This window comes from Scatophagus argus, chromosome 17 (assembly GCF_020382885.2).
Source record: "Scatophagus argus isolate fScaArg1 chromosome 17, fScaArg1.pri, whole genome shotgun sequence".
Classification (NCBI taxonomy): domain Eukaryota; kingdom Metazoa; phylum Chordata; class Actinopteri; family Scatophagidae; genus Scatophagus; species Scatophagus argus.
The window spans coordinates 8,340,218-8,363,248 of NC_058509.1; the positions used below are offsets into that span (position 1 = coordinate 8,340,218).

At 41.3% G+C, this 23,031-nt stretch overlaps 1 protein-coding gene across 2 annotated transcripts; it reads right to left on the reverse strand.

Moving 5' to 3' along the window:
• Positions 1 to 501: 501 nt before the first annotated feature.
• dennd3a (DENN/MADD domain containing 3a) lies at positions 502 to 22,168 on the reverse strand. 2 transcript variants are annotated; one of them, XM_046417731.1, is made up of 30 exons: positions 21,904 to 22,168; positions 18,695 to 18,785; positions 17,589 to 17,744; positions 17,242 to 17,377; positions 16,606 to 16,721; positions 16,386 to 16,516; positions 16,156 to 16,267; positions 15,921 to 16,040; positions 15,582 to 15,680; positions 15,337 to 15,456; positions 14,711 to 14,826; positions 14,346 to 14,501; positions 13,847 to 13,943; positions 13,653 to 13,756; positions 12,845 to 13,050; positions 12,609 to 12,768; positions 12,206 to 12,362; positions 11,816 to 12,038; positions 10,140 to 10,219; positions 9,507 to 9,686; positions 9,152 to 9,322; positions 8,441 to 8,570; positions 7,924 to 8,031; positions 6,162 to 6,259; positions 3,655 to 3,809; positions 2,892 to 2,958; positions 2,626 to 2,698; positions 2,410 to 2,528; positions 2,165 to 2,302; positions 502 to 2,068 (listed from the first exon to the last, which is right to left on the reverse strand). In XM_046417731.1, the coding sequence occupies exons 2-30, from the start codon at positions 18,773 to 18,775 to the stop codon at positions 1,874 to 1,876; spliced, it is 3,804 nt and encodes a 1,267-aa protein (XP_046273687.1). In that variant the 5' UTR covers positions 18,776 to 18,785; positions 21,904 to 22,168; the 3' UTR covers positions 502 to 1,873. The 2 variants fall into 2 exon arrangements, with proteins under 2 accessions (XP_046273687.1, XP_046273688.1); XM_046417732.1 differs by having other exon boundaries at positions 21,811 to 22,168.
• Positions 22,169 to 23,031: the final 863 nt, after the last annotated feature.

Here is a 23,031-nt window from a genome sequence, read left to right on the forward strand (position 1 = left end):
AAAATAACCTCATTATAAAGATATAGTCACTTCTAATTTGTAAAACTTCCATAAACTCAACCTTGAGTCCACTGACTAACCACCTTCACTTAGTATCAAATTGCACCACCTCCTGGTGATTTTTAGGAAGTGCAGAAAAACTGGAAAGAAAATCATTTGCACAAAGCATGCAGTTCTGGGATGGAAACAGTAAGACCAGAAAAATCTTTAAGGCGGCTTTGTTAGCTTTTAAACTTCTTTGGCTTGTGACCTGAAGCACATCCACCTGGGACCAGTTGCATTATGTATATGTGTTTTGAGCAGGTCAACAAGAGCTTTTGTTTTTCTTATTCTTCTTTTTTCTGTTTTATTTGTGGAATTTTCCTGTAATTCTCCGATAAACGACAGGAAAAGCCTGAGGAATGTTTGAAAAGTTACAGCTGAGTCCTCCGTGTTGGGAACCACTCGCACAGAGACCAAAGTGAAACTTGCTCTGGTTGAAAATAAAGACAATCCGAGGACTCCCTTTAAAAAGTGTGTATTTGCTTTGTTTACCATTTGGTTAAATACTAGAAAATCTTGCTAACAGTCTTGGATATATTACAAAGTTTTCTATGAAGTCTTATAAAAAGTCAATGAAGACAATATTCATAAAGCACAAAATACATCAATGGTTGAGATGTCTGCATTGTCACCAGTTTACAAGAGCAATATATCTTATGTTCACCATGCATGTACAGTGTATAAATAGATTAATAAAAGATAAACTGACTCTTTGAATGAACTTCAGGTGATATGAACTGAAATTATCCCACCTGTAATGTCTACTTCTTAACTGTGTTAGGAAAAATGTAATACAGTTCAAGAATTTAAGAAAGTTAACATTTTGGAGAGAAAAAAATGGCTGCGAAAGAAAAAAGTAAAAATAAGAAAACTTCAGTCTAATAACTGATCACAAATCGTTATAAATGCACAGGATGCAAATATGCGCAGTTCATAAATAGAAAGTCCGGTCTTCTGTCAATCTCCATAGAAAATGTACTTGTTAAAATCAGATAACAGATAAAACCAGTCTTGTAGGGAAATAAATAAAGAAAAATGTAGAAACTGTCTAACAATGAGGTAAGGGTTTGGGAAAGAAATACAAGTGCTAAACACTTTGGGGGGGGGGGGGGTTAGTCCTTATTCTCTGTGTTTTCATCAGATCCCGGTTGCTGCAGGACTAAACCTTTCAGCATGTATTGCTGTACAATGACTTTGAGTCCAGCTCTCGACTTTGCATCATCTTTCCTTCACTCTCCAGCATAACTTCTGAGTAAATGTCACATAGTGATGGTGAAATTTCCAGTGACAGAAGTTTGGTTTTCAGGGTAGTCTGAGGTGTAGAAACACAGCTGCAGAGGCGGCTCAGTCACAAATTATTATTCCCAAATAATACTAGCGTGATCAAACGGCATTAAATAAGAAATGACAACACTATAAAATGCATAAACCTTCAGTAACGTGAAGCACTTTGGATTAACAAAACATATCCAGCAGAATTTCCTGCGCCCACTTTTCCTTTGTTCAGTCTTCTTCTTCCTTCATATTCTCGAAAAATAACACATTAGTACTGTTAGTATTTCTAACTGTGAGACCTCGTAGCAGCTGGGAAAAGCTGCTCCGCTGGTGCTTCCGTATGTAAACTTGTTGCTTCATGACATAACTGTCATATGGTTGCGTAATATTTCTGAGATTCAAGTCGAACACAGATCGTCACTCTGTCTCGCTTAACCCTTTGGTCCTTTGTTCGTTCATAACGATATGGCATTAAAAACTCCATCTTTAAAAATGTCCTTTTCCAGACACTCCACACACTCTGTGCCAAATGTCCTTTTCCAGACACTCAGCCGCTCTACTCCACCTTCCAGATGGCGATCTTTCCATCGTGTTTTCCAGCCCCGCTGAGGACGTACCGATCCTCGGCAGAGCAGAGCGCCGTCACCTTGTCATTGTGGCCGTGAAGCTCCTTCAGTACCTGGTGGTGCTCTGCGTCCAGGATGTAAATCTTCCCTTTGGTAGAACTGCGGCCAACACCGCCAACCCACACCTGGAGAGAACAAAGGGAGGGGGGGTCACTGCCAGGATTACAAAGCACCTACATGTCTTTTATGTGTGCGTGTGCAGAGTACTCCTGTGTATTAACCTGGTTTTTAACTTTGATCATGCAGCAAGATCCCATGCAGTCCTGCAGAGTCACACGGTGAAACGGTTTGCTGGTGTCCTTAATGTGCCAAATACACACTTCACCTGAGTCCACACAAACACTCCACAGCTCCTCCCTCTTGACACCCACAAAACAACGTAGAAAAAGAGTCACACTCAAACACAACAATCCACACCAAGTCACCAGAAAGATGAACTCAACCTGAGTGTGTTTTTGCGGGGTACCTCAGGTAACAGCAGCACAGAGCTGAACGCAGCTGTGGATCCTCTTTGCTGTTCTGGCAGGCTCAGACGATGTTTCATTGATCCGTTCCTCCACACTTCCATTATACTGTCCCTGGAGCCTGCAGAGAAAGACAGACAGAGAGTTCTGTTTTTAATTTCCAACATCAGCTCTCAAGTTTCCTGTTTTCAATGTTCCAGTGAGAATGTGAAACTTACAGCACCAAAATGTTCCGTTACAGCTGGAGACAGACTGCAGGCGGTCGCAGGAGAGGCGAAAGTGTCTCTTCACCTGAGTTTGAAGCAAATTATGAAAACTTATCAGAATCAGAATTCCTGTATTTATCCCCAAAGGGAAATTCTTTAACTGAAAAGTTAAAGAAAGTTATTCTGAAAGGTCTGATTTGAAACTGGAATTGTCAAGAGTTGGAGAATAATCACCTTATGCCTCCTGTAGTACAACAAAGTGTTGGTTTGAAACTGACCTGTAATGTCGCGACGTCCCACGCCATGACACTTCCCTCTGCACTGCAGGAGTACGCCACCTTCTGGCTGAAGAACAAAGTCAGGGTTGTTTTTTTCATGTTCAGTTGAACACTTCAAATGTGACTCTGAAGCAGAACTGATTTCTACATACCGTCACAGACACGCAGCGACAGACACGTCGCTTCAGCCCAGTTGAATACAATTTCATTTACCAGCATGAAAGTTCAGTTCAAATGTGCATTTATGTCATATAAAATCCCACAGTGGGCATAAGCCTTTGGGGTGCATTATGGTAAATATAAATAAATGTTATAAATGTCAGTCCAGTATCTTGCCCAGAGACACTCTGACATGCAGCCAGGGACCTTCCAATTGGTGGACGACCTGCTCTACCTCACAGGCCCTAGCCACCCCCAACGAATACCCACTGCATGTACTTTGTTTATAACTGGGCCCCACAGAAAATTAATTTCCTATTTGGTGTTAAGACAAGGGAATTGTTTTTACCACACATTATGATCAGAGAGATTTCAATATGCTGATTTGATCAGATTTTTCCAGAAAAAGTAGAGTTTACTGGACAACGGAAACTATGGTTTGCACCCTGGCTTTCTATACATATATCAAAAATATACAGTAGAAATCTATTAAATATATGAATATATACACTTGGTGAAATAGCCAATGTTTATATGTTTACACAGAGCTTTAGTTTCTATTTCTGTGTGTGTGTGTGTGTGCGTGTGCATGATTGTGTGTTACCTGTATTTGTCTGTGTCGAGTGCCAGTCCGGTGACCTCCGCCCTGTGTTCAGTCAGCTGTCTGTTACAGACCATGGCCACCATGCTAATGATGTAGATAACAGAGTCCTCAGAGCCCATCCAGACCTGGTCCTTATCAACTCCCAACATGCAGTTCTGCAAACAGAGGGACAGACAGATGAACACCCACAGTTACACAGCGACATAATGTAATAACTATTTTTCTACACGTATGAGAAAACTTTTAAATTACAGAAACATTAGGGGCTAATTTTTGGATTGTTAATAGGAAATGTTATTCTGTTATCCTTCTGTTGAGAGGAGGCAACATAAAGGCTTACATGTGATCTACATGCTTGTTTTAGTATTGCAACATGTAAAGGTTTGTTTCTTTGCAGGCAAATAATAAAGCATATCTGAAACAACTGCTCAAATAATTCAGGTGCCAAATGGCAGAAAATAAATTCTATTTTAATAATTCAACATCTGGTGGCTGTAGCTTCTAAATTATGGGGATTTGCTGCTTTGTTGGTGTTGGTGTTAGAGTTAGTGTTCTTTGTCTAATTTGATATTAGCTGTAAGCTTTAAGGAATCGTGACAAGACCTTTTTCTACAGTGGCAGAGAGAACTCAGTGACATTGCAACTTGGCAAAACACACGCACGTTACTGTGCTGATCTTTTCTTAAGCCTCAGGGCATCAGGCTCTAATGGCAACCACTCCTCTCACTGTTTTTCTGACATGGCGGGGACAACAGGAGTCACTGATTAATCAAGAAGTTCCTGCCACATCATTATGCAGTACCTAACTTGTCCACAAGGTGGTAACCTTCTAACATATTATATATATCGTCTAATAAATTGCAACACTTTGCTGACTACCGCACTAACCTCTAAGCACCATCGTATCTAATATCACAGTCTGTTTTTGCAGATTCAAACGTACCCAACACAGAACTACATGCACTGCTATTTTAATCATCCGTCTGCTTCAAAGCAACCACTCCAGAAGTAAGAGCACATGTGCAAATATTAGGGTTGAGCCTATAGAGAACACACACTGTGTGTGTCTCACACACATATGCTGGTTAACATATTTCATGTGACTGTGACCTGCATGCTTGGAGCAGAGGTCAGTGATTAGCACAGTCCTGAGAGGCGTCTTGAAATTTTACACTCATCCTTAACCTCATTTACTGTGAACATCCTCCACGGAGCTTTAAGGCACTTTCACTTGTTTATTTTGTTACGATGTTTGAACAGAAAATCCTTTGGTCTTACAGGGGATTAAAAGTATTCAAAACAAACTGTACACACCCCAGAACATGTGCTTGCAAGTCTGAACACAATGTAGTTGCTGTCTGAAGTGAAGCAACAACAGTGAAAAAAACAGTTTCATCTGGATGAGATGTCAGTGGTAAGTGATGTTCATCGGCTGATTCTGTCCAGCGATATGAAGCAGTCAAACATCCTTGAACCACCAACACATCAGGCTGACATCTTACTGCGAGCAACATACAAAGCAAGGGTTCTCAAACGCATCCCAGCAACTTGCACAAAAATATTTGAATAAATCAAAAACAGTCTAACAGTGCAGTTTTAATTTGTGTCGAAAGTGGGCACTTCAAACTATATACAAGTTTTTAAATTTTGTTAATATGTCAAGTAAAACCCGAGTTATGATAAACAATATACGCAATGGTTTTTCCTGAACATTGCCGTCACGTTTGGTGTGCGTTTGGTGCGAGTTTTATGCAAGAAGACGCAGTAAACACCAGCGCATTGAGCGCACTTCAGCGCATTTTTCCCCACTCGGATTTTATATTTTTTGTGTGATTTTAGGTCCAGTGTGTTAATACAGTATGTCAAAATGAAAAAATAACAGTAAAGTCACACTTGTGAGGTTGTGCTGAAAAAAATGATACCACACATGGCAAGGTAAATCATTTCTAAGCTGAAATATAAAGGTAAAATCAAAAATAGTCAAAAACGGACAATTATACACATGACTCCAGAGGGTTAATTTTAAGTAAAGTATTCAGTCTCTTTTTAGATCTCTTTTGGTAACCCTCAACTCCTGAGGGAAATGCAAGCTAGTTGGTAACTGATGCAAAATGGTTACAGTTCCATATAACCAAAACAGTGAGCTGAGTGACAACATCCGACAGGGCATAATTCTTTGCATGACTTACTACTGTTTTTATCCATTAAAAAAAAAACTGACAGCGGCAGCTTTTTTTCCAACAATAAGAAGCGATTTTGTCTAACACTGCAACTTGTGTTCAATGCCGTTAGAATTCAAAATGTTGTAAAACTTTTAGCGCTTGACAGTTTTCAGTTATCTGTGTTATACACACACATTTTAGAAATCTAAACATCCAGCCCAACTTATGAACACCTTCATACCTGCTCTCTTGCGTATCTTTTCCTGTGTGTTTGTTTGTTGTTTGTGTTCTTGTGCATGTTTTGTCTTGTTGCGTTCACGTGTCTGCGGTGTGCGTTTTCCTTACCACTCTTGCATTTCCAACGTGACAGGTGTTTGTGAGGGACCAGCTGGAGGCATCAAAAACCATCACCTTACCCCCACTCACAGATACCCACAACTGACCTGAAAAATACACACACACACACACACACTTGATCAGTTAATCCTCAAAACCTTATCACAAACTTGCGGCCTACAGCTGCCAGTGTTTACTCTTTCAGGAGGCAGAGAAAAAATGTGATCAGCAGCTTGAATGGAAACACTTTCAAAACTGTTTTTCTGCTGCTTGACTCCACCCAGGCTTCACCTAACGGTCAGTTTCCTCTGACATATTTGTTGCTATGTAAAAGTGACACTAGTGGGGGGGGGGGGGGGGGAAGAAAGCAAGCAATATCCTGTATTTCAAGGAGGAGAGGTGGGGCAGTGGGACTGTGGGACATGGAGGGGAAGAGGAGAAAGCTGGGGAGGAAGTTGGATGTAAAAAGTGGGAGGAAGAGAGTGGAGAAGAGAGAGTCGGAGCAGAGAAGTAGGAGTGAACTGGCCGGATGCCAGGAATTCAATTCGGTGCCCTATATTCAAACCAGAGAGCCAGAGAGAGGCAGGCAGGGAGGATCTGAATAGACAGATTTGTTCTTTTCACCAACAGAAATCCCAAAGAGCTGACTGCTACTGAAGAACTGAACAGAGTCTGAATATGTGTCCGTCACCGAGTATGAGTGTGCATGAGTGTGTTAGCGCTGGGGGTCAGTCCGCCACCAGCCGGGTCTCTAAGTGGGCCCAGATGGCCACTGAAGGCCATGACTTTATGGTTCTTTTTAAGCTTCTCAGCCTTCCTGCCATGTCATGCGCCAGTCTGTCTGCATCCCACAATAAACTCAGAGGACTGCATACAAAGGCTAAACAACAGTAAACAATGCTTGTGCTTTAAGGTCAGATGTGATGATTGGATTTCCTGATGGGTTGGTGGGTTTTGGGCTGCAAGAACAGCTTCAGTGCTCCACCATGTAGGGTTTTCCAGGGATGCTGTTGAAAACATTATTTTTACAAAATCTCAGTTTAAATGTATTGAAATCTGGCTCTATGAAGGCCATAACATGCAACAGTCTTTGATATATTCATTAAAACAGAACAGCATGTTACCTCTTCAACTATCAACATAAAAGTACTGAAAAAATTAAGTGGCAGCTTCCTGTATTCACTCTGTCTCTTCGCTTCATTTTATTCAGCTTTTATTTATTTATTTATGTGTTTGTCGCTGGTCTTTATAATTTACTGGATTTATCACTCTTTTGCTCAGTGACTGACAACATCACACCCGATGTTGACAATCTTTACTATCATCTTATTTCAAATGGGATTCTCTGACACCGTCTGTGCTTTGATGTGTTGTCACAGCTCCCACTGAAAAGTCTTCCCTTCATATCCATTTTTAAAATTCTAGCTGACTTCCCTCTATAGGAAACAGGAGGAGGAAGAGTGAAAAAACTTTATGTGCAGCTTTCTGACGGTCAGTCTTTCTTAAGTTGGAGTGAAACAGAGTGAGTGAAACTGAGAGGGAGAGAGAGAGAGAGAGTGGTGGTGACAAAGCATATGCAATGTCTGTGTATTTCTCAGTGATTGTGTGTTGGTGTCACAGCTGAAACTCTGGACCGTGAAACTGCCCTGGCAGAGAAACCTGAAACCTGAAACTTGTTATGGCAGTGATAATGTGAACACTGAAGGGACTACTTGGTTCCCGGACTCACTTAGGAGCAATACATACATGTGTGTGTGTATGTGTGTTGTACCTGGTGTGTATAGAAGTACATCTACAGCCTGGGGTGCGGCGAGCTCCAGTGAAGGGTTGATTTTGTGCTTCAGCGTCTCAGCGGTTGTCTTGGGAACCATCATCGGCACTAGAGAGACGAACACTGCTGTCAAAGAGAGGTAGCTAACCTTTGCGTAAAAGCGCACTGAAAAACCCCAAACAGCGATGAAAAAGTCTCCACACGAGCTCTGATGAGTCATTACAGTATGTGCTAATGAATGGATGATCTCAGACCAGTTTTAAAGGAGTGTCTGTGGTGCTGTGGTGTGCAAATTACACCACCGAAACCAAGTCGTTAACCTCCACAGCTTAAATTAAATAAATTGTGTTTATTTGTGTGTCAGAGAAGCAATCAAGCCTCATCAAAGCAAATTGAGTTCATAATGCCTTCCATGCCGACAGAAAGGGTGAGTTTAATTGTGCCACTGCTGGTAAAAAGCGAAGTAGACAGGACCAAACCTACAACTATAATCATTATCATTATCATCCTCCTCTACCTTCCATCTTGATGCGGTCAAAGTGAGCCAGCTTCGACGCAGAGTAGATGGCCTTACTGCTCTGCAGACTGCCCACGACTGCATCCATTAACAAGGCGTTGGTCAGAGCCTGCTGCATGTACTGGGGGTCCTGGAGACCATACACAAAGATCCATTCACAGTGACATTTAGACTTGACATGTAGCACATTTCAGAAAGCGGACAGACCAAGAGCTTTGCAGGAAAAGGCAGAAACAGAGGTATAGAATCAATTATAAATAAATAAAATGTATTACAATATTTTGAGGGGCAGCAGAAAAGCTACAGACCAACTGCATGCACATTTATTAAACAAAGGAATACAGGAATATAAAGAGAGAACTGAGAGTGAGAAAAGAGTGAGGGGTGACAGACGTACATATTACAGTTACTCATCTGGTTTCACAAAGGAAACTCTGTGTCTTAGTTCAAGTGTGAGTATTTATGTTCATAAACTCCTCATGGAATTTCACCCACACCTACAAAGGTCACTCATGCTCACAATCATTGGCTCACATGCACACACACACACACACACACACAGAGTAACTGATACCAAGATAAACAAAAGGTATGAGTAATAAAGGCACATGATAACTCACCAAATTATCTCATACATTCTGTTTCTCTTTTCTCCCACACACGCTTACCCTCATACTGACATACATACACATCCTTCGGTTAGAGCTTTACCTTGTGCTGGTCAGCCATGTTGCGGCCGGCCCACATCTCTTTGACCATCAGATTCCACAGCTCAGTCTCCGTTTTCAAATTGGCCTCGAATGTCTCCTTACGGCCCCGAACACGCAGCTTCAAGCTGGGGATTCGCAGGAGCAGGAAGGGAGCTGAGGACACCTTCACCTCCTTCAGAGAAAGACAAGATTAGGATCGCTATGCAAGATCATATCTATCACATCCATATAAGATCGTACCTTGACGACTGATGCTCTGATGTAACAGAAAGAAATGTCTTTTTCTCTCCTCATAGCTTTTCTTCCACTCACTTCCATCTCATTTCCTTTCTCATTTGTCCGTCCTCTTGTCTTACCTCTAACTCTCGGTACTGAGCCACCTCCACATAACCCGGTCGTCCGTCGGTCAGCAGGAAAAGCCGTCGCTGAGTCATGGCGATCTTCCCCACACCGCGGCTCGTCTTGACAGAGGAGGACAGCTTGAAGACGCACTCGCTGGCATCAATGTGTTCTAGGACAGAAGCTGGCAAGCACACCTTAAAAAAATCACACAGAAACGACTCGGCTGATTTCATTGACTCAAGGACATTCTTTTCAACAATATGGGTTTTTATTGACCTTCACCGACCAGCTGCGTGCTAAGCTAATTCAGCTCAGTTATCACAAGTCACTCCAATAATCCTGGGTTTAAGTGTGTCAACAACTCAAAAAAACTTGCAATGCATTAGAAAAACTATTTGCCATATTGGCAAAAATGTCACAGGAACGTGCTTTTGACAGCATATACAGACTCAGAGACTGCATATCGTAATTGTGTCTGGCTTGTCACTTTCTTCACTGACCCGACAAAGTTTACTCAAGGCTGCTTTTACAGGGTTAAAGACTGCTCTTTACAATATGACCGTGAATATAACCACACATCCTGTTTCAATACTTCATGTTCAAGATTTGGACCTTCAAGTCGTATCTTACAAGCACAGCATACAGACCTCCTGTGCCTCAGCCTCAGTCTCCTTCCAGATGGTGTAGAAGATTTTAAACAACTCTGGACCAACCTGCTTCTGATGACCTGCAACAAATAAATATTTTCAAAAAGAGGGTAATTTCTGGCCTCCTGATGACTTTTGACACTAAGTTTAAAAGCACAACATACAGAAGTTGTCTGTTGCAGTTTGTAAACACACCAACAAGCGATTCTGGAGTTGATTTTTGAATCCAATTTGTCAAATCGCTGCTGACTTAAAACGTTAGTATTTGATCACCTGGGCCTAACTATCAACTGTTTTTCTCCAGAATCGTTGAAACCCAGGAACATCTAAAGCACAAGAAAATAAGAAGAAAATAGGAAAATACCAGCAGAGGACAGGACCTCTGCAAATACAGACACTGCTATACACTAATTACTAATGTGTCATGAGTGATTACTGAGAAGGATTATTTTGGTTTCAGTCAACACGTTATTATTTCAAGAGGATCCTACATAAGATGCCTTTAAAAATACATATACACTGATCTTCACTTACCCAGAAATGGCGGACTACAGAACCTCTCTTTCTCATACATACAAACATCTGGTGGCTGAACAGGCCAACTGTCTAATCTGCCAGCAGGACTGCAGTTGGAGGGTTGCCAACTTCTCTGTATTACAACAATGACTACACACAGTGCAGAGCCTGCACTGTATCTCTCATACAGACACAGCCACCCTGTTAATGGTCACTGAATGCTCATTAAGTCTTTCTTTATGGTATTTTGCATGAAAATGTTTTTATTGTGTTTTGCTCAATTCACAGAGACGAGAGGCACTCAAAATTCATTTACATCATGTTTTCAAATAACCACACTGGATGTTAGGTCCTGGGAATATTGGAGATGATAATTCTAGTTTTGATCAATTCAAACCAGGTGCACAGCGCCTGTATCTGTATCCTCTCTGTAACTCTTTCTCCAGCAGAAGAGGACAGGAAAACTTGACATTTCCTCATTATATTAGACAGGATGTAAATGCCTAGTTTCAACAACACGTTGTGAAGGGCGAGATAAGCTCTCATCCAACATTACTTTCTTCAGAATTTTGGCTAAAATATCAGCTTTCGAAAAAAAATACCCCAACTCCCCTTCTCCGGACTCCCTTCCTTCCCTAACTCGTAAATTAAACACAAACATCTCAATCCATAGTTCACTCAAACATCTTCTCCTCTCCTTCCCGTTTACTCTCAATCTGAGCTAACAGCAATGTTGTCAAGTCACTGCAGCTCTCACACTGGTTGACACAACTTACTACCGGATGCATGCAATGTTCACTGTGCTGAAACAATGGTTACCAAAGGGATTAATGGTAAGTTATGTAGCTCTTTTTTTTTTTAAATCAGGATATGTAACTTTTATCCACCAGCTAAGGGCTGGTAAATGAACACCGGAGCCTGGGTTACACCTACAAAACCAAACAGCCCCTTGTGACAAACTTCTTCTTCAAGAAGGGGTGAGGTAATTATTAACCAAAGTAATAAATGTTGTTTGCCTGGAAAAGGGGGGAGGGAGGAGGAGGAGGGGTGTAGTGAGATATTTTGTGTGTGTATGCTGAGGCAGTCAAACATGCTGGAGTTTGTAAGAATCGGCAACAGGACATCCTGTCTGAGAGAAAAAGACTCTTCCAACTACTTACCTACAGTGAGAGCGTCAAACAGTCTGTGTATGGTTCCTTGGTCTTTTACGATGCCGGACTCCTGGGTGCATTTCACAAACTCCTCCAGCTGCATGTATTTTTTGGGCATCTGGAAGCGCTTGACGGCACCTTCCTCGTGCCCGTTGTGGTGGCGAGCGCGTTCTCGCTCCTGGTCCCTCTTGACCCGACTGATGAGTCGTTTCAGTTCTGGCCGTTTGTCTGCCTGTGCAGAGATTCTGTCAGTTACTATTACAGTGCTGACAAATATGGTTTCATTACCAATATTTACTGTGTCCTATGCCTCAATAAAATATGTTTAAATCTGATGTGATTAAACTCCCAATCATAGCTCCAATAGCAGAGTACAACACTCATTCATGATGGACTGACCTGTAACCGTTCAGCCTCTGGCAAAGAGTCAACCAATGACTTAACCATCTGAGAAGGAAAAATATCTGAGTCGGTCTTATAAAGACTCTGGAAGTCCTCCAGTGCATCCAGACGTCTGTTTGACACCGTGTTGACCAAACCGCGGAGGTAGTGGTACCTGGAGAGGTGGATATTGACAGGATTGGGTCATTTATTTGCTCAGAAGCCATTTGGTTTACTTAAAATGTACGTAATTTGTGTAGAATTAATTTAATTTATATTAAATTAAAGGTTCTGGTATGGGTCAATGATTTATTCCAGAAATTAAGGTTATTTCAGTTTTGTCAAATAGAACCCAGTGCTATTTTACAGCACAGCATGTTTTTTGCTTTGATTAAAAATCAGTTTCTTCTCCTCACAGTACCTGGCCAACAGAGCAGACTCGTCAGTTGGTGTCGCATTAATAGCCTTCCCCAGGGAAGCAACCATGTCAGAATAATAGTTCTGCACGTAATGATAGGCCAAAGGAGGAGGGAAATCTGGGAGGCGGAAAACCTTCACTGCTTTCTGAGGAAGCTTCAACCCTGGAAGGTGACAAAGGAAATTGTAAACAGTTCAGCTCTGAATTAATTTTAATCCCTTGCTTCCACCAGAACTGACCGGTATCAGGAGTCATTTTCCTGAGGGAGGCCGGTCTGCTGGAGCTGATGGCTGGCATAGCGTCATTAGTAGGTTGCTCCAGGTTAGGCAGGCTGGCTCCAAGCCTCTTGCTCAGTCTGTCGTCAGGGCTGGTGTAGCTTCTGTAGCCACTCTTGGACAAATCAGACATGAGGGGACGTCGAGGAGACTCGGTCATTGCACGATTCCTGCAGAAAAACGAGGAGGAGGAAGATTTTGAGTTTATGATGAGAGGGAGATATCAGTTACAGTAGATTTCAGATGGTTTGATTACCATCTTTGTCAATATTTATATTATTACATAAAGACCATTTAATGTGTATCGATGGGGGGCAGGCAGTGCAATAAACTAAGATGACTGATGTTTATTGCTGTGGGACTGTCATTCATTCCAATTAGTGACCACATGAGTGTCTAGTCAGCGGAAGCTTTCCTCCCTTCAGATAAACGTCTCAGTGTTTCCTTCTCCCTCCCACACTGTGTGCGTTTCCCGCTCTCTCAACACATACAGGCAGAAATGTGTAAGAACTAAATGAAAACTGCTTTTGTATTTTGTTTTCTAATTTAAGGTCAGCAACGAATGGTGATTTTTGGTGAATTAAAAAATAAATGAATAAAAGGTATATGTGTTGCATGTATTCAAATTGCTTGTTTGGTATATAATACTAACACTTTGATTAATCCTTTAAAACAGGGAAAAGTTGCTATTCAACTATTATTTCACTTAGCTTACACTTTGATCCCCTCAGTGTTGCCTGGTAACCTCTGTCCCTCAGTCATGATGTCATACCTGTGTGCATGGTCACGAGTGTTCTGCTCCATGCGGCTGAAGGTGTCCCATTTCCTGTTCAGCCTGTCTCGCAGGAACGAGTGGAAGATATGAGTGTCTAATACCTGGGGACGACAACAAAGAGAAACATGCAGCACAGAGTGTCGGAGTGTTATGTTAGTGTGTGTGTGGATGTAAACGTGCGCGTGTTGTACCCTCTTGTAAAAGGATTGATCTGCTGGCTCCCTCGTCCTCAGGAACTCCTCACTGTTAAAAACTCTGAGTTCATGGTTTAGAAAGTCTTGAACACCTCTGACAAAAACAACAGCAGATGGACAGAGGAACAAACAGAGAGAGAGAGAAGGTTAAATTGGACTTGGATTAGTTTAATATAGCTTTTAAAGTGGTTTAAACTTCTGTCTGCTGACCATTTTACTTCTGGAATCACATAGCGGTGAGCAAGACACACACATTACATAGACTTACATTCATTTCCTGGAGGCTTAACCACCACCTAACCATAACAACAAACATTACTTGCCTAATCTTAACCTCAACCTAACCTTAAAGCAAAATATTTAATGATTTTTGCTGTGGGAACTCGCATTTTGTCCCCATAAGTAAGGCTGATCCCCACAGTGTGATTGTGTAAACAGATTTTTGTTCCCACAACTACAGGAACAAATACACACACACAAACACACACAGTGTTACCTGAAGATGTTGACCACAAGTTCCAAGGCGATGTTTTGTATCTGTGTGTTGAGGCGTGTCTGCCATTCTCTGCGTTGGCATCGCAGACCGTTGGCATCGGTACCCGCTCCAAGGTGACACAGCTCCAAGTCATAGTGAAGCTGGAGACACTCTGCCCTGCACACACAGACACCAGGTATTTAAGAGCCTCCCAGGACTGTTCTTGAATTCAGTCATTTGAACTCTGTTCCCCTTCCAAATTTGATTTTGCAGGAATTTTGGGGGGTTGATTTGATTTCAATCCCAAATACGCCCACAAGTGTTTTTCTTTTTTATTAGAAAGTCATTCAAGTAAGTTGAGCTGTTTACTCTAACAGGGGTGTTACCTTGAAATAAAGCTCTCAGCTGCAGCTAGAGGGAGAGCTGGTAGGTCAAGGGTCTCGGAGCACGATGACTGAACTATGCCATCATCAATGTTCACCAGGATTAATTCTTCTGTCTCCTACACACAAGCATAAATGCATTGACACACACACACACAATGCAGGCACAAAGGGTACAGTTCATTACAAAAGTCTGACTGTGCCCTGCTTTGTTAGCCTAACAGACAGCTACTGTTACATATGTGAACTGAGCTTCTGTAAGACATTGGATTAAAGATGAACACAGCAGAGAATAAACAGTTATTCTTATATATTGTGTGTAAGTATGTCAGTCAAAACAACTACAATATGACTGACCATTTGAAGTACACATGCAGAAATTTAAACACTATTTGTGTTAACCTTCTAAGATTTGAAACAATATTTGTTGACCAGTTACTGTAAAACAATCATTTCTGTCCAATAAACAACACAAGATCCTAAAACATCCAACCCCTCTCCCATCATCTTGTGCAATAAGTCTTAGATTTGCTGGATTTGCCAAAAGAAAGATCGAAAGCCATCACGTTAATCTTTTATGCTGATAAGACACAAAAGTCTCTCCAGATATTGGCTATTAATGTACTCACTGCAGCAACCTCTTCAAAATGGTTGATGTGACAGCCCATCAGGAAGGCGGTAGGAGCCATGAGAAAGTCCAGCATTCCTCTAGACAAAACAGGAACATAGGGCTGCTGCCAGGACAAGGGCTGGAAGAGATGTCAGAAGGCAGATGAAAAGGCAGATAAGACGATGAGTGACGAAGTTTTAAAATACTTCTTCAAAGTTAAAAAGAAACTATGCAAATAAGACAAAATGTTCTTCCTTTACTGACCTGCAGGTACAACAGCAAACTCTCCACAACCAGAGTGAGTCTGGCCCAGTCAGCGGAGAAGAAAACCAGCCTCTGCTCTTGAAGGAGGCAGGACAGCACCTGGAGAGAAGAGAGCCTCATGGGGTAAACTGAACAGACAAATTTAGCTAACTTTTAATACATGAGATGTACTTAACGAAGGGCTTTAGAATACTTCCAATAAGAAGCAAAGCAAGTGAATCAGTGAAATTTACCAAACTCAGCTTTGCATGACTAAATAAACATATTCGACATCACTTTATGACTTCTTCTTGCATTATATATGCCATGTAATACCAGTCTCTGTGTGCCACATTGTACCTGGAGCAGTGTTGTATGGGTGAAACAGAGGAAAGGAAGATGCAGGTCGATGTCAATAACAGGCCTGTCCTGATCCTCCCTTGATGGAAGAACCACTTGGAGGGGACGGAGGCTGAAGCTCTAACACACAGACAGACACACACAGATATTACTGCAAAGATCAAGCAAATGAAGTATGAGGTCTCAAATGAGAGAGACAGAGATTGCTTGACATAAGGAATAAGTGCATTCTGACCACATGTAGCTGTCCAGGTGGGGGTAAAGGGACCAAGGACAGCTTGGCTGAAAATTCCTTTATTGTCTCCTCGAAGTCAGTGTGTCTTGCAGGCCGCAACTGGACCATGAGACTGAGAAGGTGGAGTCAAATGATGAGATATACAGAGAAAGGTTTTTAACTTGTCATCAAATCACCTTAACCAAAGTCAGGCTATCCATCAGCATTACGCATTTAGAAGAAATGTTTACCATGACAAGCAGTCTCTCAGGGCGTTGTAATAAGGGAACTTGGAGATGACACAAACTGCAAAGGGTGTGTAAAGACGGGACTTCGATAAATTCCACCTGTGGCCATTCTGGACTGCACCTTCCTGATAGGACTGACAGTGCAGAGAGCCAATGAGAAACAACCGTTTGGATTCAACATGGTTCTTTCTGTTTGGGTGACGGTGTGTGCGTGTGTTTGTACCTGTATAGCCCTGTAGTACTGCACAACAACTCCATGGGTTCGGTTTCCAAAAAGGTCAGTGAAAACCAGGAAGTGATAACTGTCTTCCCTCTGCTCATTGGCTACCTGAAGACCACCTAGCCAATGCACACAAAGAGGACTCAAGATATTCCTGACATACAGGATTTACATTCACATCAGCTTGTCTCACATCAGCCAAAGTCCATCATTCCATTAAACCCACACTTAAGGGCTATAGTGCTATACTGTATTGTATAGTATAGTATAGTATAGTACAATATAGTATCTTGTAGTCCTTGCAATACCAATTTTGTCACCATGTCTTTCTCTACTACCCATATGACAGCTCATCAAGTCATGTGCTATCTTGTTTACATTTTTTTCTGTTTTGGATTGTATCTACTTTTATTTAGGATTACAATCTGGGATCTTAGGTGTTCTGGTGCCAGATTGGCAAGATGATCATCCACGTTGGTAACCATAGTGATGCAACATTAATCACAGCATGAGGTTATCTAGTTAGATCAGTAGCAATTGGGGTCTGAACATGTAAGGTCAGGTGCTAAAGAAGTAAGCTATGCATACCAGGCAAAAGTAAAGTAATGTCAAGTTTGTCACGTAGGAAACACACTATACCAGGGAAACAGAGCTGCGGCAAGGCGATGAGGTCCAGATCCTTTGGAACACTGATGTCCTCTGTGGCTGAGGACACTTCTGCACGACTGGCTGTTTCTCCATTAGGCAACGCCTCTGCAGCACGATCACGCCTCTTCTGCAAACAAACAGAGAAGAAACAAATATGGATTTTATTTCTGAATTTGATGAGCGAGGATGCCGATCAAATGTCATCTGAAGTGCCCAAGTGATTATCCACATGTGAGTTGTTAGACCAACGAGAGAAACAGAAATCAACACACACACACACATTGACCAGTAATGAAAGAATTTGTCTTTAAAGATTGACATAAAAAAGTTTTGTTTACCTTTTTGATGAAGCTCCTCCTTCTCTGGACACGGCTGAAAGCTGGACCAATCGACTGGCTGGAGTTGGTCTCCTTGGTAACAAAAGGAGGGACATGGACCTGCAGGACCTCGGCTTCCAGCAGGGGAAGTTCATTTATTTTGCTCTGCTGATGAAGCTATGACACACCGTTTGGAAATATTCAGGGTTAGAGGTTTGGCAAACGAGAAGTCAGAGTACACATTAACACCCAACTCAAAATTTATGCTTATTCCCTAATGAATTATTTTGTAAACTGTAGCATCAATTTAGATATACTTCAGATTAAAATATAAGTGAATATGAAGCTGCGAGGAACCATTACACAAGCATAAGTAGAGGAAATTGAAGATTTCACATTCGAACCGTGACTGCATACAAAGACAAAGCTTTTGGACTGCAAATAAAATATTTTAGAACTTTTTTTTCACCTTTGTTGTAGTTCAAAATAGGAAAAATAACATGAAGATAAAGATTTTTAATGCATCTGACAGATCAGATCTAAGCTCTTGGATTCAAGCTGGGACAACCTGCTGTACTGCACAAATGTAAGTTCTCTCTAAAAAAAAAGTATACAGTATACTACGATTACCGGTAAATATACTTCAGTTTAATCATGTACTCAATTATTTATAGTATACTATTATTTATTTCAAAGAATGTTCGTTATCTGTTATATACCACATACAGCACTTCATTAATATGCTCCTGCTGTTATTATTTTGGAGCTAACCTGGCCAGGTGCAAAAGGGCCATTCAACAGTAAACTCATAGCAGCACAGTTGTGAACTTAAATGAAGATTTGCAGACTTAACTCTCTTTTTTGTGATCAGAACACTGACTTAGAGAGAAGAAACAATCATGTGAACTCTGCAGATATTACAATCCTAATTTTATTAAAACTCAGGCGAGCTACAACATGGAGGGATGATTCAGAGAGAACAGAAACGTGTCAGCTGTAACTGAAATACTGATACAAAATTCATACAAGGTGTAAATGGTCCCCACTTCTGTTTGCATACTTTGTGTAACTTTTATATTTGACAGCGTGCACGTGGTTTTTACTTCGTCTTTTGTGCGTGAGTATACCTGGTATATGTCTCGAAGCTTGTCACTGGTGGCTCCAACCACTACACATGCCTCCAGTAGACCATATGGGAGTTCTGCCATCACACCCACACTGCCAGAAACACACACACACACACACACACACACACACAGATTGCAGGTATTTCACTCGATTATCCAAAAACAGATAATCTGGTCTTGTAATTTTATCTACAATGCATTCCTCAACTCAAGTTCGGGTAATTTGCTATATCATTTTATATATTAATAAAATCTCATGTGGCATGAAAATGAGGAGATATATTTTTATATAGAATTTTTTGCAATTATCCAAAGTATAATTAGAGCCAAATACTGGTAAAATAAGCACAGTAAGAAAAGACATATTTAGAGAAACTTTTGTAAGAAAATCAACCTTAATCGCCTTCATCCAAAGTTAAAATTACACCTTTACAAATAGGAACATCATGGGGCTAACACTAAAGCTGCTCTGCCCCCACTGTTGGGCCCCCATCGTTCACTTTTAGTAACAGTTAAGGTAACTTGGCTTTCCTGTCTGTGACTCTGATGACTAAACTAATTTACTGCACCAGTGACCCAACCCTAACATCTCCTGTGTGTGTGTGTGCATGTGTCAGCACACATCTGGAGGAAGTTGTGGGAAAAAAGATTTGTCTGTGTGTGTGAGCATGAGTGGGTGTGTATGTCTTGCGTGTAGTGGGTTCAGCAAGACCACAGATTCTGCTGGTTTTAACTGAGCTCGTTTTGTCATTTGGTAAACTCCAGCTCGGATGATATCAGCATCTTGTCTGGGAATCTTTTGTGAGTCAAAGTCAAAAATATGAAATCTCTGAGCCATGACCACTGTTGTCATCAATACTACACTAATCTAAGCAGCCTTCAGTTCTGAATGTGCACTCAAAGAGATAAGCTTAATAGGCGACAGTATGCAGTGCGTGAGTGCTTTGCAGACTTCAGACCCATCATTACATCATTATAGTTTTTAGGATCTGGTTCGAGGTTGAAGCAGCCTAAAAATGGAATACCTGGAGACACTACTCAGGGCTGAAAAAAGCAGCTTACTCCCAGCTGCGTTTTCCAAGTGGAAAAAAACATTAATTTACAGTCTCTTATTCTAAAATATGCTTGAATTAAAATTCAATCCAATATATGCCAGGTGAACACAGTGTGTTTTGTCGTAAGGATGGACCTACAGTACTATACATTATCAGACACAGATATTGATGGCCTATATCAATCTTATTAAAGGTCACTAAAATGAATTTAATTAGAGTTGGTGCATTAACAACGCAGAGGTTTACACAGCACATATACGGACACAGAGGACGGCTTTAAATCTGACTGTCTGTATGAGGCAGATTCAAGAATAAACATCTGACTTGCGTTAGTTGCAGCTACAGGCTAAACTGTGGGAACAGCGCTGTCTTAAGTCATCTGTTTCTCAGCCCTTCTCCTTTATGTCTTTCAACTTCCCTCCACTCTTCTCTCCACCCTTTCTTCACCTCGTCTCTCTGCTTTTTCACGTTTCATCCACTTCTCACTAATTCTTCCATCCCACGTTTCATCTCTCTTTTTGTCTTTTTCTCTTCTTTCATCCCCTTCGACACGCTTGCTTTCTTTCTTTCTTTCGGTCTTGGGGCCATTCCGGCCTCTGACTAACTACCCTGCTGTGTCATGGAAACATCTGCACACAAGCTTAAGTAATTTATTCCCTGACAAACCCCTAATTTTAGAAACCTTGCGCATGTTGGAGTGTGTTTTTACACTTTACACAGACTCAACCAGTGAGCAGCATTATCATGGTAGTTTTCTAACCATCTGATACACTCAGACACCAAAGGAAGATGTGCCACCCACAGAAAGAGAAAATTTTCTAGAATCCATCCAGAAATTAATAAAGTGAGACTAAATGTGCCTTATTTCTTCATTCCACTGATAAACAACACCACTATCAATATACATTACAACAATACAGTTAAGACACAGTGGGGAGTTTAGCTTTGAGGAGTCAGCCTCCATGTTGACATCCAGGAGCTGTACTTTAACAAACAGGTTTGTCTTCATATATTTCAGACACAAACCAGCTTTGAAGTAGCTGACAACAGTTACATTAAGCATATAGTCAATGGCAAGCAGGCATTTCATAGAACTGGTAAGAAGTGGTTAAGAGAAGCAACACGCTTAAAGTAATGAAAGTAGTGATGGAAATCTGCATGTGAATTCTGTGCCCAGGGCAAAGTTCAACCACTGGCAAACATTTCCAAATTTAGGTGCCACATGGAGTTAAACAATTGTTAACTGGCACAGCCCTGTCAACAGCAAATGGCTCAGTCACTTTTCTTGACCCATTATTTTTCTCTGCAATTTCTATATATATATATATATTTTTTAATTTTATAGAGTGGAAATACTGATGCACCCTTAGGGACGCACAGCCTGCATTCTCGTTGGAAAAATGGAGCAGCCTCTGATTTTGCATCCCAGCAGGAGCACAAACAGGGCAATGAAAGTCCACAAGTGTTTACTGAGCTGCCCTGGCGACACAGGAAGAGGGTGAGCTCTTAAAAAGGGTGACATGTCAATTAAATGGGAACCGGCCGACGTTAACGAGGTTGTGCAAAAATAACAACAAAAACCCAGAGCTAATCATTCATGACCTGAGCGAGTGGACACAGTAAAGAAATGCATGCAGTAGGAAATGAAAGTGTCCTATTTTATCAAGATAGTTTTCACTGCAATTTCCTCAGTCTATAAGCAACACTATGCACTAAAACTGCCCTTTCTTATTAACGCTGACACAACCTGTAATCGCACCAATTTTAGTAAAATCATTTCGCTGTTTTGGCGGGTGGTTGGAATAAAAAGTAAAGCTAGTCTGCTAAAAAAAGAAATGAGCAACAGGTGGCTTTTGTGCCAAGACACAGAGACCCTCGGATGCACCCTGTATAAAGCCAGAGAAAAAACTGGAGCAGAACACGGGATCGTTTTCACCAATTCGTGCGGCGGTTTCGATTCGTTTAGCTTTCTGAATGTATTAAACGTCCGGAAAACAAGCTGGCTGTCACCAACATTCATGATAACAGAACGTTTCATAATCTACAACTCACTAACATTACCGTGACTTGGGTGAACAGGACACGAAGCTGACTTGTTGATTCCAGTCGAGCAAGATTCTTGGCTCAGCTCAGCACAATTCAAAAAAGACTGACCTCAAGTTACTCGATCATTTCTTCTGACGGTTCGGTTGCGCTGACGAGAAGTTAGCTAGCTCCGGCTGGCTGCCATAGACCCGTTGAGCAGACGTGCAGCAGTGACTTCGGTGAGGTCTGGTAACTTTTACAGTAAGCTGTGATTCAACGGGTTTCTGACACACACACACACTCACACACACACATATACACACCTACACACTGCGGCTTACCGCTAGCCTGTCAAACTGCGCGGCGCAACGTTCTGTCGGACTTCCCGTATACCAAATTTCAAAATAAAAGGCTTCCTCTTTTAAGGTTCAGGAAGTTGTCTGAAGAGTACAATGGCGCCATCTACTGTGTGTTCAGTGAACTGCTATATGTAAATACTTCATGGGATTTTACCTACATAGTTTGGTTATGATTTCTTCGGCGAAACATTTCACTATGTGTATTTTCAAAGGTTATTTTAAGCAATGCCCTGTGGTGTGGATGAGCAATGAAATGCAATGATGAGAAAAATCATTTTCTACCGACGTAAATTCTATAATATAAAAGACATCTTTTTTATCATCATCAAATTAATTCCCATAAACATGCAATTCTAAAGCGTAACTGATGTGGTTGTTGACATATTAACACTCAAATTCATACATAACTATCTATTGCAGGAGCAATTGCACAAATGGGTTTACAGATTAAACAAAAATATACAAATATACACACAAATAAGATGAAAACGTCTCATGTACCACACATAAATACAGATCTAAACACGCAAACATATATGCACTTGCACAAACGTGAAAAATGTGAATCCAGCGGCAGATTAGGTACAGGGATTTTGCAACAGTGGCGGGATGCAGATTAAGCTGTAGACTAACCATACAGAGGTTCATGTTTTGAGTTCAGCCTTAACATGTATACATGCTATCCTGTCTCCCCAACACATCCTTGCACATCTAAATGACATCCGTGATCGCACAGCGGTCAGTCCTCATGGCACTACAACCTCAGTTCTCAGCATTTCTGCTTGGCTTTTATTTTAAGAGACAAACATTTCCGGAAATGGCCCCTGAGGTAAAGGTGAGAGACGAGGTATGTGTTCAAGTTCTTTTACTTATCACTATATTCCATCTCGTTTCCGAG

Coding starts and splice junctions, on each gene's coding strand:
- dennd3a (XM_046417731.1), bottom strand. CDS start 18,775: ATGGCAGAACTCCCATATGGTCTACTGGAGGCATGTGTAGTGGTTGGA. Junction 16,517..16,605: donor AGTACTACAGGGCTATACAG/GTACAAACACAC, acceptor CTGCACTGTCAG/TCCTATCAGGAAGGTGCAGT. Junction 3,810..6,161: donor ACGTTGGAAATGCAAGAGTG/GTAAGGAAAACG, acceptor CTCTGTTTGCAG/AACTGCATGTTGGGAGTTGA.